This window comes from Centropristis striata, chromosome 3 (genome assembly GCF_030273125.1).
Source record: "Centropristis striata isolate RG_2023a ecotype Rhode Island chromosome 3, C.striata_1.0, whole genome shotgun sequence".
NCBI lineage: Eukaryota > Metazoa > Chordata > Actinopteri > Perciformes > Serranidae > Centropristis > Centropristis striata.
Window position 1 is genome coordinate 24,717,465 of NC_081519.1, and position 14,687 is coordinate 24,732,151.

The 14,687-nt window shown below is 42.2% G+C and overlaps 2 protein-coding genes across 3 annotated transcripts in view; both read right to left on the reverse strand.

The window, feature by feature from the left end:
- Positions 1–1,033: 1,033 nt before the first annotated feature.
- Positions 1,034–3,564, reverse strand: klhdc7a (kelch domain containing 7A). Its single transcript, XM_059329821.1, has 2 exons — positions 2,990–3,564; positions 1,034–2,848 (listed from the first exon to the last, which is right to left on the reverse strand). Exons 1-2 carry the CDS (start codon positions 3,314–3,316, stop codon positions 1,034–1,036), a joined length of 2,142 nt encoding a protein of 713 aa, XP_059185804.1. The 5' UTR covers positions 3,317–3,564.
- A 2,168-nt stretch (positions 3,565–5,732) lies between these two features.
- Positions 5,733–14,687, reverse strand: part of igsf21a (immunoglobin superfamily, member 21a) — a 272,635-nt gene continuing 263,680 nt past the window's right edge. For both annotated transcript variants that reach the window (XM_059328431.1, XM_059328430.1), the window contains exons 9-10: positions 12,390–12,428; positions 5,733–7,754 (exon numbers count right to left, since the gene is read on the reverse strand). In XM_059328431.1, coding sequence (XP_059184414.1) covers positions 7,678–7,754; positions 12,390–12,428 — 116 coding nt within the window. In that variant the 3' untranslated portion in view covers positions 5,733–7,677. The remainder of the gene's footprint in view (positions 7,755–12,389; positions 12,429–14,687) is intronic.

Sequence of the window (14,687 nt, forward strand, 5' to 3'; positions counted from 1 at the left end):
AGCCATAGACATGAGTGCAAATGAGCAAACAATGAAGAATTTATTATTTGTATCATTCTTATGCATATTTCCATATTTAATGTAATTGCTCGGCACTTAAAATGAACTGCAAGTGTTTAGATTGTTCCCATGTTATGTCATTGATTACAGGTCACACAAATACTGGCATAGACATTTGGCTTAATCCCTTATTCATTAACTGTGGTTTCATATGCATGTATTTCTTTGATATACAGAATACAACAGATAGCAAAACAAAGAGATTCAGTTTGTACAGTGAACAAAGCCTCTGCTCCGTCAAGATTAAAATATTTCTTTTCATACACCAAAGGAGAGTGACTAAAATTACAAAAAAAACCAGCAAGTATTAGTGCTGCGAGTTTCAAAAGCAGAGACAAATGCTTTTGAAAGCCCACCTATTTATATTACATGACAACCTATTTACATCCTGTCACATTTAAAGAGCAACTGTAGATAATTGCATTGTATCCAGGCCACTGTGTAAGTTATATTTGTGCCCTACACACTGGAGCACGGTGATAGATTATCACTATATTGCCCAATCTTTGTAATGTGTTAGAGTTGAATGAGCTCATTTACTCTGAGACTTATTTATGAATTATCTAAAGAGGTTAAGCATCTGGAATGATATAAAACTAACTTAATGGCAGGAAGGAGTGGCAAATCAAAGAGGCAAACAATTTACATGGCAGCACATCCGGCGTAAATCTAAGCAAACAGTAGTTTTACTGCCATTAAGAGGCTAATATTTTACATCTACTGCCAGAGAACGAGACATAAGAAACAGACATTTCTTTGTGCAATACCCAATTCGAGAAATAAAGTAGTTCAAGAAACAGAAGCTTTGGGCCTTTGTGATTACTATTTTGCAATAACATTTGGAGCTGTGCTGAGCATAACTCTGGGTGAAGCAAAAACCACTCAGTCAACAAGAAACGTGATGTAAGGCGTGCTCATGTGGGGACACTCCATCACCACCTAATCTTATCATTAATGGAAAACTGAATCCTCCTCACACACTGGTCTGCCGGGGTTTTTTATCAGGGAGTGAAAGGACAAAGGGGAGAAGTATGCCCTTCGCTGCAGAAAGGACACTCAAATTCTCATCTATGAAACCTGGAGAGATCTCATCAGCCTCAAACCTCATGGTGAACTGGCGGCTGACACAATAGATAGTGCCATCCATCGTGACGCACTGGAAGGCAGGGCAGCGCTGGAGCTTTTTAGAGTCGCACTCGTACCACAGCCGAGCCACTGAGTGGTAGCGGTGCACACTGATGCCCAGCAGTGGGTTCACATCAAACCGATACAAAAATCGCCCCACAGCTACCATATCTGCAGTTCTGTCCTGGCTGCCGACTGACACGTTGGGCCTCCAGGTGTTGGTTCTGGGGTTGTAGCGCAGTAGCATATATCTAAGAGTTCCCCCAGAAACAAAAAGCTCTCCACTGCACACTGTGACATGATGTGCCACAGCAAACGTATCATTAGGCAGTGGAGCCACAAATGTCCATCTGTCCGATCGCGGGTCGTAGCGTTCCACTGAGGAGAGGCACTCCCCTCCGATGGCGTAGATGTAGCCCTCCAGTGCTGCCAGTTTGCAGCGGGGCCTGGCTTCATTCATAGGACTGATCTCCTTCCAAATTGATGTCAAAGGATTGTAGCAAAACGCTCGCTTTGAGGGTGTCATTTCTCTGTCTGTGCCTTGGCAGCCCACTGCCACAAATAAGTAGTTATCCATTGTGCACATGGCACAGGCTTTAGAGACGACCTCCTGTGGGATCAGGCAGAGTGTATGCCAGCCGTCTTTGTAGTCATCATAATAGTACACTGCACTGGATGTCCTCCTCTGCTCCGTCTCTGCTGTCTGCCCTCCCGCGCTCCTCGCCCAGTCTTGAGGGTCCATATCTGCCACCATGACAAACCGTCTCCCTCTCATTCTCTGCTTCCGGATCTGCTCCCTCTCGTCAGCCATTAGCCGCCCATAAAGGTTGGGGTCCCTGAGCACCTGGAGGTAGTTGTCTGACATGACTCCCAGGGCTGCTTGCTGCACAGAGGTCTGGCCCTGCTTCTTGGCCAGACACAGCGTCTCCAAACAGTTACCCAGATCGAGTTTACTCTTCAGGCTTTCCAAATCTGTGGCGTCGAGAGTTTTTGCTGGAAGGTGTAAAACTGCTGCTGCGGTCTCTACATCTGCCCCCTCCCTCACACTGAGGTCTTTGCCGACTGTAGAATGTAGGATCACAGGGTGAACAGAGTTGGACTCCGTGCTGGTAGAGGACAGAGAGTGAGTCACTGGAGTTGAGGCTCTTGCATTTAGAAAAGGGTTGGAAAGCTCAGACTGCTCTGTTGCTGACAGATAGCTCTCCTTGCGTAGGAGTACAGGCCTCTCAGGGTGCCTCAGCTTGAAGCTTCCCAGCGAGGAGGGATCCTCAATAGTGCTTTGTGGCAAAACTAGATCACGCATCATGATGGGGCTCAAAGAGGACGGAGATTCTGTGGGGCTGCTGCCACGACTTCCAAGCTCCACTGGCTCTGACTCAGAGTTCCTCCCATACTGACCCAGCACACTGTTTGAGCCCGTAATACAGTGAGAGGAAGACTCAACATAGTAATCATATATCTTTCCACGTACAATCTGGTCTCCGGTTCCCTCCAGCACCACATTGGCATCCTCCACTTTGATCTCTGCCTTGGAGAGGAAGCTGGAGTAGGCCCCCTGGCGCTCCAAGTCCTGCCTTAACTCCCTGCCCACACCCACACTGCCCTCCAGCTTCTGCAAAAAGCAAGGGGAGCGGCGCCCCGTTGTACTGGCCATCCCACTCTCAGTTGGATGAGGAAGGTTCAAAGCAGATCCAAATGAAATATTACTGGTTGCAACCTCTGCCTGCTTCTGATGAGTGAGTATCTCTCCTTTCATGCTGATATCTTGGTCACAATATGACATACTTAATGCATCCTTACTCTTTTCAGCGGGGCATGCTTGAGCTTTACTTTCCTCAGATGTGAGCTCATCAGCAGCTGAGTCAGAGTCTCCGGGTCCGGATCGATTGCCCCCATCATCGGTGTCATGTTTTTTTGACGAGCTTTGACCCCGTAATGTCGTCTTGCAGTTAATGCATGTTGCATTTCCTGACTCTTTGTTGTCTTTGATGCAGAGCTGAGCCTTCTGTGCGTCCCTGGAGCTGTAGAACCTGTAGGCCCATGACACCAGCAGCACGGCAGCCACAGAGAGACTCAGTTTCAACAGCAGCTGCATGTCGAACTGGACTCCCAAAAGCTCCGCAATGGGCATAGCTGTAGCCGTGATGGTGGCGACGATTGGTTGACTGATCCTATTGAATGTTTTTGTCACTGCATCTCAGTTGACGGCAGCATGCTGACTGGTTTTTTGTAAAAGAGCTGCTGTGATCTGATGACTGAGCCTCTATGCCTAAAGGATCAGATGTAAAATGATAGCTCTCGAGGCCCTATTTGCATCCCTGTCTGTGTAGAGGCGGGGCGCTGGTCATGCACCACCTGTGGCAAGTCAGAGTCAATAACCACACACAGAATATGTAAATACCACTAAGATCAATATTTGGTTATGCAATTTGCTGACTCACCCAGGCTTTTCCTCATACCATCCCACTACTATCTAAGAAGACTTTCTAAACATGCTTTAATCCAAACTTTCTTTGACCTATTTTGTTGTTGTTGTTGCATCTTTTGCTGTGTGTTTACACTAACAGGAGCAGTTCAGGTCACACTTTAATATGTCATTTTCAGAAAATCCCTAAAAATATTATGATAGATCACGCTGCTTAACTTGCACAAACATAACATACGGCTAGAGCTGCAGGAGGAAAACATGGTTTGAATAAGGGGTGGGGAGTTATGATAGGTGACATTTATCAAGTACTTAATAACCAGGATACATCTGTTTGCACAGCCATGCCACAGATCAAAGGTCCTTTTCTGTGCCAGTGCGGATGCAAAAAGGACTCTCTCTAAAGATAAGCTGAAGATTGCTGTCGAGAAACAAAATGGCAGTCACTTATTTTAAACACATAGGACTGTAAATAACACAGATAACAGTCTGAGGCAGATGGAAAAAGTGTCTATGGAGGAAGCTGACAGTGTCATTCATTTCCATACACTATGCTGAGATGCAAACATACATCTCTGTCGCATGGGAGCCATGTCTCTCAGTCGCCGCTGTCAGCCTGTCATTTGTGTTGCTGATAACACACTCGAGCGAGTCTGCGGTCAACAGCAGAACAGTGTTTATTTTAACAGCACTCTGTGGAGCATTTTAAAGGTGCATCATGTGGAGAGCTGCACAGAGGGTGTGTCAGGTGTCCTAGCTGACATGGCCGATGTTTGGTCATCCGATAGCCGAGTCTGCAGACGAAATAAAGGAAACCGGATTCTGCAGGCATGGCTGACTGCTGAATAATTCACAGATGGACCAAAGAGGCTGCTTCTTATCCTCGCCATTGCTCCCAGCTCAGGTGAACTATTCAGAACACTGCTGAGAGAAAAAACATGACAGTCAGCCGTGTGCATTGTTGGATGGCACTTTCACCTCTTCTTGCTTGTGCCATCCATAATATGTGTGCAGCATGGGCCCGAGCACCAACAGAAGGCACAAAAGACATTTCTAACAGGTGTTTTTCTCTTTTTCCCCCTGTGTGACTATGCAAATTAGTGAAGCGTGGTGGGAACAGGAGGGATGCACTAAAAAAATAAAGCTTAAAGGGACAGTTCACCTTAAAAATAAAATAAAAAAGCAGCTTCATGGAGAAACTATTTCCTTTCCATCTTAGTTCCGACATGGAACGTCTCACAGTAAGGTCTGTGGATTATCTCCAGTAATCAGGTCATGGTTGTTGGAAAGAGACATTGCTGTTGAGTTTCTCAAATGCATTTTCTTTTTGGCACTATGAGCACAGAAAGCCAGGTTACATCCAGAACATTTTATTCCAGAGAGGGCAGATATCTCCGGAACTCTGCAATTCACACTGAAACAATCTAGATTGATAAAAAACACATTACAGGTAAGAGGGAAAATAGGTGATTTTTATTCTACCATGGCATTTCTTAAGTCAATAAATTTGTTTGTTGCTTGTTCATTTGTTTGTGATGAAGCTGGCTTATCCGCAAGGGTCATCCTCAACTACCAAGCCAACCTAAACCACATCGACTGGGCAAACAGAGCAATTTTCTCATGTGTGACTAAAAGCTACACACAAAAGCTTGCTCTTGTTTTCACATCGACGTCTCAATAATTAAGGGCAATTACTACTGAAGGGGACCATTAAATGCTCCACATACATGGCTAAAATAGGAAGTCTTTCTTTCTTTCTTTCTTTCTTGGAAACATAATTTATTAGGTGATGTGTTAAAAAGGGAGTAATTTACTGCCTGATTTGAACTTATTTTATGAACTGAAAGTTCAAATGCAACATTTAAAACACATGTATATACACACACACAGACATGTAACAAGTAATATGTAATTTTTTGGCATGATGGTTATATAAAGACAACAGGCAAATTCTCTAATGTATTTAGAAAAGGCAAGGACCTATTTTTCTCTCTTGAATGCGAGGTGAGTAAAAAAAAGTTTAAAAAAACAAGTGCAGAAGAGCCTCTTGAATCAAAATTAAAATGATGGCTGTGTTATAATGCTATACAGTGGGTGGACAAGGACTTGTGCCCTTTGATTCCCTCACTGGAAAGAAAATTAATTCAAAGTGCATATGACTGTCTGTTAATAATGTTTATGCTATGCAGCTCTCATCTCCGGAAAGCAGTAATATGGATTGTACTTTGGCAAGGTGAGCTGATATCCCAAACGGATAGGTCTATCCTTTCCATTCGACTAAGCTTTAGAAATCTCCCCTCTTACCTCCCACCTGGTTTAAACCTTAATCCCTTAATACATGTTGTGTCCTTAGAATAGCTTAAATTGCAGATCTTGTGAAGTCCAAAAAATGCAGGATTATTCTGCATTAAGACACCCTTCACCGTGTGTGCGTGTGAGAAAAAGAGAGTGCAGACTGGAAAGGGTTAACAGCAATGTCCGAATCTCCTTCAGAAGCCACGTTGGGGTCAGCACAATCAGATACATCTGAAACAAAGTAATTTTTGGAGCCTGTAATTGAGCAGACACACAAAGTCTCCAGTCTGGAGAGTCTGTCTCCAGGCAGACTGTCCTTCAAATTTCCTGCATGTGGCAAGATTACAATCAAATTAGATTGTAAACAATTCCTGCGACAATCCAGATATGCAGGAGTGAGCAATATTAGATACTGTATATTACCTGTACTGGGCGTCAGAGGAAGCCGGGGAAGATTCACATCTGCTACTGAACATGTTGATCACAGTGTTATAAGTAAAGTCAAGGCTTGTAAGTTTTTATCATCTCTCCATTTTAATACAGGTGAAATGAAACAAATGCAACAACCCTGTTTACACACGCTGCCTCAAGTGAGCACCTCCCTGGAATGGCGGCTAAAATGATCCTACTAGTACTGCAGATGTCTGGGTAAGAGTTACGTATTGTACACAATGTAGGTCACTTAAGATAGTATGTCACAAGTGAATAACTGGATTACAGGCCAGTGACAATGAGTTGCAGTGCTGTCAATTGCAACACACCAAAAGGAGAAAGAATCTTCAAACGTCACATGCACCACAACCCCAAAACAGCAGACATATGTTAGATTTTTTTTTTTTTTTTACTCTGTCCTTGGAGACCTGCCATATAGATATAAAAAGCCCAAATGAGAAACAGAAAGGCTGTTAATGTTTCTGTCCTTCCAGCCAAGAATGATCTCTGAGAACAGTGTTGAATGAAGTACAAACAAAGGTGGAGAAGTGTAAACTCCAGCTATATCAGCAACCATCCCGCACCATAACCCATATAACCTCTTTAATTATTTTCAATATTTACACTGATGTACACAAAATACACTCAAAAAGGAGATTTTTTTTTCTAGTTTCTTAATGCATTTTTAAATCCTCTTGTACATTCCACGCCATCAGAAAAAAAGGAATAGTTGTATATCAGTAAAAAAAGAATGTTCTCTTGGAGCATCTGTGTTTGTTCCCCCGTGGTTTATCAGCTTGTTGCTAATCAGGTGCATCCCAGGACAAGTAACAGATGGGAGTGGTTGATATGGTGGCACATCCTAAGCCAGTTCCACTTTTCACATTTCAGTCAACACCAATGACATCTTGACTCATCAAAATAAAATCCAAAAGCGTTTTTCTTTTTCCATTTCAAATCAACTGGTTTTATTGATCAACAGGCAGACGTGGGACAAGAAACAAAAAAAGGGGTGTAACTGGGCAGGGCTATATAGGAAGTGGTTATTGTCATGTTTGTCACGTTGTTCTTTTGATATCATTATCTTGGTTATTATTTTATTACAAAAAACAGTGGAGCGCCATCCTGTGATGGCACTGTTTCCTGATCGACTGACGCATGGAGGGCCTGTTGATGACTGGAGAAGGCTTGCAGGGTTTGTGGAAAGTGTGTGTGCGTGTTTTTTGTGTACATGTGTGGATGTTGTGTAAGAAGGGAATTTATGTGTGTGTTTGTGTGTGCGTGTATGTGTGTGTGTGTGTGTGTGTGTGTGTGCGTGAGTGTGTCTTGGATGAGAGGTTTCACGTCAGTTCCACTGTCACTGTGAGCACAAGTGCCATCCACGTTAGTCCGAGCACGTCCAGGCAGGAGGCTCCATCTACAAACACCAGAGAAACAGTCAGTAAGACAGAGACACACCTCCTCCATCTCATACACATCAATCAGCATGTCATTTAAAAGAAAAATAATTGTTTAGTTTACAAATTTCAATTTGTATGTCTTGTAACCCTTCTGAAACGTTAATATGCAACAAGTACTCTAAACTATACGACAGAATAGACGCAACGACAAATATGAGCATTTGTTCTAAAAATAGCATACAAGTCATTATACATACACGTACGGTTTGCGGTTGTAAAAAAGGCTGCAGTTTCAGTGAATTTAGGCTACAAAACCACTGACCTAGGTTTAGGGCAAAAAACTTCCTGGCTAGGTGTTAAAAAAGACCGTTTAAACAGTAAGTAAATGTATGTAAATATATAAATGTGTTTCTACCATGAGTTATGTAAGTTACATAAACCACGTAAACAACGTAAGTTACGTAAAAAAAACCTCAATTCACAAACCGTGACCCATGTAAGTTACGTGAGTTACGCCAACATCCTGCTACAAGTGTCATATCCGACAGTCTAAAAAGTCATATTTTGCTGCATGTACAAACGCCTTATATTGACGTTTGTGAAGGGAGACCGCCCCATTGATGTCCTACTAACAGCAGGGGCTTTTAAAAAAAAAAAATCTACTGTAGGTTGTACTTGAGGGAAGAAACAAATGTTGTGGGTTGTATGATTTGGAGAACTTGTTGTAACTTGTCACTTTTAGTAGTTTCTTGGACTACATGTGAAGTGGCTTGATGATAGTGCGGCTCTGAGAGGATCAGTATAACCACTCTTGATATACAAAATATTCATTTTTGTAAAATCTCATCTGCTTAGTTCTTTAAAGTAGACCATCATTATAACGGCAAGTCAATTTTATTTATGAAGTCCTGATTTCACTAACTGCTTATGCATACTAATGCATCTATTATTACACCCTCACTATAAACCTTAGAGGAAAATTTACAATGAAATCTGAACAGTACTGATGTCATACAGTATCATATATTATATTGCAATGCAATCTAAGAGAAAAATATGTGATTAATGTACTGGTATAGAGTAATATACTGCAAATTTAGTACAAGTACACTGTAAAAAAAAAAAAAAAAAAAAAAACAGTACCTTGCAGGCAAAGCTGCTGACAGTTAAATACTGTAAATTTACACTGACAAGTTTTACAGTGCTCGATTCAGAAAAGGAAAAAAGCCCTGAAAAAACAACAACATTCACCCTCGGGAAGAGCAACAGAAGAAGGATCCAGACATTCAGTAGATGATGTGTGTTCAGAATAGACCAAGACATCAGGATGACAAAACGTATAGCTAGACTGTAAATACATATGAGGAATAATAGATCCAGGAGGGTGTCAGCATCTATATACACTATAGGGCTAACGCCATACCAAAAATATACCCTTCGGTGCAGTTAAGACAAACACAAAGACACTCTTTCTTTCCCAGTTTTTAAAGAGTGCTCAGATAAAAATGTAGCTATGAGGAGTGGAGCCTGAGTTCTTTTTATTTTTTCCTGCTCTGGACTTGTTGTTCTCCAGCCCACAGCAGGGATACTAGATTATAGAGGAGAGATCAGCAGAGACAGCAGCTTTATGCTGCTATTGTTTTCTGCCGCTCCCTCATGGACACCTTACAGCGAGCACTGAGGAACCAGAGCTGCTGTGGGAGGAAAGTTGTGACTGACTGTGGGTGTGGCTCTGCAGACATAATCAACAGTTGTGTTGAATGTGCAAAGATTGTGGCTTCAGCTACAATCACAATCAGGGTGTGGTTACATTAATTAGAGTAATATTATTATCTGGAAGCTGATTAGCCTGTCAGGTAATTCAATCTTTGGGATGATAAAATATTGTCTGCTGAGAAATGATTATGAACAGTTGGATCATATGTTTGACAGGATTGTTTAAATTAAACCATTAAGGTTTCATGACTCCCTAAATATCCACAGAAGTCTATAATCGAACATTTCACACACAGCGACTTCCACTCAAGTCATACAACACAAGACAATAACAACTGGATCTTTCAATAAGTACTTCATCTCATTCTGTAATGGGCTCAGCCAACCATAAGATCATCATCTGAGGTCCCCTTCCAGTCTACAATCATACATGCAAGTCGCCCAGCCATCTGTTTGCCTTCAGTTTTTGGCTCAGACCCCGCGTTTCTGCCAACCTGAATCTGAGCTGGGACTGATTTCAGAGGCAACGTGCTCTTTTTAATAAAGGACGACTCTACCTCAGTCGTGCTGGATGGAAAATGCCAGCTGACAACATAACACTTTTTTTTTTGCATATGACTACATGACTTTAAGTCAAGTGAGCCGCCTCCTCAAACCTACTTGGTATTTCTGACGAAAGCTATGACACATCTGTTTGCACTGCCGGTTCCTGTCTCTGATCTGACCTCTGTTCTAAAAGAGGATTTGAATTAGAATTTCGCATGGCGCTACGAAAAATGACAGATGTAGCATGTCTGCCAAAAAAAATTAAAAATGCAGATTACTTGATTATGGCTCCTGGCTTTTACGGTTTTGTTATTTTTGAGTCAATGAAGTCCATGAGTGGGACTTTGTTGGTTGTAATGAATATTTCTTTATGATTGCACAACCGTGTCACAGCCAAGATGATGCATTACCCGCAATAACGTGACAACCACAAACTTGTGATACTTCCAGCAGCCTAGGCTGACAGGTACAGTACCAGACGACAGAAAACATGTCACAGTTTTGTCCTCAATTTCACTCATCTTTAAAATTCAGTTCATTGCCACACAGTGCAGCTTGACAAGTTGTCTGGGAGAGAGCAATTCTGACAAAGATGAATGAATATAGCCCCTCATGGGAAGCGTAGTTTTCTCGTCTGCTGCGGCCCTGACTGACTGACAGGGGTGGTCCTTCCCTCTCGCACCAGACGAGGAGTTGGGTATTCAGCCATTAAGCGATCAGGCACGTGTGTGGTGACCTCTCGGGGCCATGTTGTACACCAATTTGACTTGCATGCAAGGCATGTCTGCGCGTCCATGCTGACCTGATTCTGTCCTTGCTGTGACACACCTGCTCCTGCGCTTACCATAGCATTTGCATATTTAGATTTGCATCCCTACGATACCACTGGCAGAGACGGGAAAGGCAGGGGGAAGAGAGAAGAGGAAAACAAAGAGCAAAAAAAGGAAGAGAGACACAGAAATTGGGTGTGGGGGAGGACGAAAGACACATGATGTTTTTGAAATAGAAAAACAGGAAAAGTGAGAGAAAGAGTGAAGCCAATGTCAGACTACAAGGCTGTTCAAATCTCGTCTGACTGGGGCGGTTCAGCTTAAAGACAGCTCTGCTTGCCATCTGCTTGGGAAGCTGTTCGCACTGTATGCTGGGACAAACACGGCGTCACACACATGCACAAGGGATTATATAGTATAAAATTATACCATTCAAATTCATTTTCCAGTTCATCAACAACAGCTTAAAAACTATTACAATGCAGGTGTTTTATTGATTCTTGCTTCATGGCACATAAGTTACTATCTGCATTTGTGCACAAATCACTGATGTATTTTACAAAATAACATACTTTCGATAACAACTGGTGAATGGCTGACCTAGATATGCTAACATATAATACCATATTAAAGCCGTTTATTGAGCTTGGAGGAGTTGTGCCTTTATAAACATGAGCTGTTTAAGAATTTCCTCTTATGGATCATTCAGTTTTTCTTACCCCACTATCTTAACTCTAATTGTTATTGCTGTAGGGTCACTACTCTGATTTCAGTCTTGGCGATTCCAAATTTTGGAGTTTAGCCAGAACTAGATGTTTTTTTTCCCCACTACAGCATAATCTGCAATGACCATGGGGCATGTGTGCCTGCATCAAAATCAGAGATTGTGAGCCAGGCTGAAAAGGAAAAAAGTCGAAAATATAAATATGATTGAAGGGAGGGAGACAGAATAAGTGAGTGAGAGGAAAATAGGGCGGTGAATAAAGGGGGAAAAGCAAGCAGAAATGAATGAAATAGGAATAGAGGATAGCATTGGGAGACAGAAAGTGAGTATTAAAAGTCAGAGTGGAGGAGTGGAGAGACAGGCAGAGAGATTGAAGTAGAAAGAGAGAGGGAGTGGCAGAAAAAAGAGAGAGATGGAAAGGTTGTTGTCACAGCCCTGCGGCTTCTCCTGACAATCCCTCATCTTTACATATGATAATCTCAGAAGCCGCAAATGAGCCACTGCTGCACATATGAAACACCAATAATCTCACACCCAACCAAAAGTGACAGGCTCGGTTAGTCACTGGAAGAGGCTTGTTGCTCGCTGCGACTGAACATCGCCGAAGATTAATCCTGACTGAATCACTCTCACGCAGTCTATCTGGGAAAATGCATTCAGGTCAGAATGAGAAACATCCACCTGTCAATACTTTGAATTTTGAAACCACAGTCTCCCAAAGTACTTGCTTCTGTGATCCATTGCCACATTTCTGCACACATTTTCTGAGTGATTAGACTGCAGTGTCATATTTTGCTCTCATATTACACACAGCGTCTGTGGAAGTGATACAACAGAATTCATGAGATGCATCACAATGACACAAAAAATTGATATTTTGTTGCTGAAATACTTACTGTTCTGATTCTGTGTGTTTTTCATCATGCTTGGATTTTCTGTTGGAGACAAAGAGAAAAGATCAACCTTGAGATGATCAAAAAAAATGATCAGTGACTGAGAAACTGAATGAAAACAGGGGGATTTAATAAGAGGATAAAAAGCATGAGAAGCAGAAAAAAATACTAATCTCTGACAGAGGTGGTGGCTTTCTAATGACGCCGAACTCCAAAGTTCCTGAAGCACATGTTAAATGGCACATCCCTGGCGAGAAACACTGGGCCTGTTAATGGAACTGGGAACACAGAGCGCCGCACCAGAACAACCAGGACACTTTTAGCAGCGCCAAGATCAGGCAAATACAGCTGTGTCCAGACAGTCTGGGAAAGAGGTTTGGAGAAATTGACTCCACCTTTAATAAGCTGCGCCAGTGTCTACCCTGCACAATCCACTTTGACAATGTATTTTCAAAGTTCTCCGAGGGATAAAGTAATTGCAAAGGAGGAAGCAGGAGGGCTTGCAGAGCATTAGCAACACACCTAAATTCCACTTTGCGAGCTATTTTTGACTTCACATGAGCAGGTGGAAGCTACACATAGAGCTCAGTGTGAAACTCTGGTCTTGCTGCAACCACATTAACATAGCAGCTCCTCTGAGAGGCGCAGGGAAATTAGTGTGTGCACTCTGCGTATGCACGCTTGTGTTTGCTTGCCCCTGCGAATTTGCATAAGCATACATATCTGTGTGTTTCTGCATGTGTGTGCAGATCGGTTGTCTGCCCATGTGTGTGTATGTGTGTGTCACTGCCCGGCTCCTCTGTGCTGACTCACTTCACAGTAATCTCAGAGGGTATTATCACTGAGGGTGGCTAAAGATGTACATCATCAAGACGTGAGTGCTGCCCGTCGTCAGTGGAGAGTCTCTATACCAAGCCGTCATTATACTCTATTATTCCTGATGATTTATATTGAACACTTTGCCAAGCGAGCAGAGCCCCCAAATACTTCTATCTGTTCGCCCCTGGTAGAGAGAGAAGTGTCTCATCTCAAGGCCACGGGGGACGGTGCCAAGGTCACTTAATCACCATTTACTTCCCCTAAGCGTGAGTGGAAGCAATCTACAAGGAGCAGGCAGACAGATGGGCTATACTAGGCACGTAGCCGATGACACCTGAGGGTGCATCAGGGTGTTAAATAGACATTAGTGCTCTTCCTAGCAAAACGCCTCCCAAGGTAACGCCTCTCTAAAGTGGCACTTTCCCCTTAAAGGGGGTTCTTATTAGGCCCGCCCAGTAATTTGTACATTTGTGACATACTTTAAACCCTGTTCACAGGAGTGTTTCGGGCGGAGGATTTTTAAAAAGTGATGGATACAATATTCTGTGTTTCAGAGACTCGATGAAGTACGAAAATGGTGTCGACCTGATTTACGTCAATAGGGCACTTCAGGGCTGAAGTGCATGTGTGTGCGCGTGCAACACATTTTTCTACACACACAGTCAAAAAAATAATATATTTCTCCTGCTTCTCCAGCGTGACTTGACTTCTGTGTAAAACAAGAGTCAAACACCCTTTTTAATCTATGCAATGTGTAACATCGCTGTCTTTATCTATATATAGTAACGTATTCTGGGCTTTCAAACACAGGTCTTTGTGACGTAAATGTTTTGTAATGGCTCTATTCAAACATGACACAGCCATTATGGATGGAGCAGCTATGCTTGCACAATATTACATCTGGTATGCAGTAGGGATTAGTTGCACTGCTGAGGGACAAAGGAGGAAGTGTTCTCAGATCTCTTATGGGCTGCATCAAATGGATTTTAAAACTAATTTTGTGGTTGAAGCCTTAATTAATGATCATTAGAAAACTTCCAAATATACTTTAATATCATATGTCATATTTTCATGTTCATATATTTTCAGACTAAAATGATATGAGGAAATGCGTATTGAATATTAAGTTGACTGGTTCTTATTTTTATCTCATTATTTAGATGGGGCAGATGTATGTATATGTATATGGTTATATATACTGTATGTATCCAAATGTCTATATGTTTATATGTACATCTGTATAACGGTGTGTGTATGTGTATGTAAATATGCATCTAGCCGTTGTTGTTTACGATGTTTTTCTATTTTTCGGTTCGAAAAGAAGAACTAAGAAAATTAAAATTAAAATGAATATGTCATTAGATAGAATAAAGAGATCTGTGACCTCCATCACACCTTGTGCACACACACACACACACACACACACACACACGCCAGCACTTAAAACTGTGACACTTTATGCACTGCACTTTAAATTGTTGT

Excerpts from the sequence above, each read along its gene's own strand:
- klhdc7a (XM_059329821.1), bottom strand. The coding sequence starts at position 3,316 with ATGCCCATTGCGGAGCTTTTGGGAGTCCAGTTCGACATGCAGCTGCTG. Across the intron at positions 2,849-2,989 it reads CTCAAGCATGCCCCGCTGAA|GAGAGTGGGATGGCCAGTAC; the intron begins AAGAGTAAGGAT and ends CCTCATCCAACT.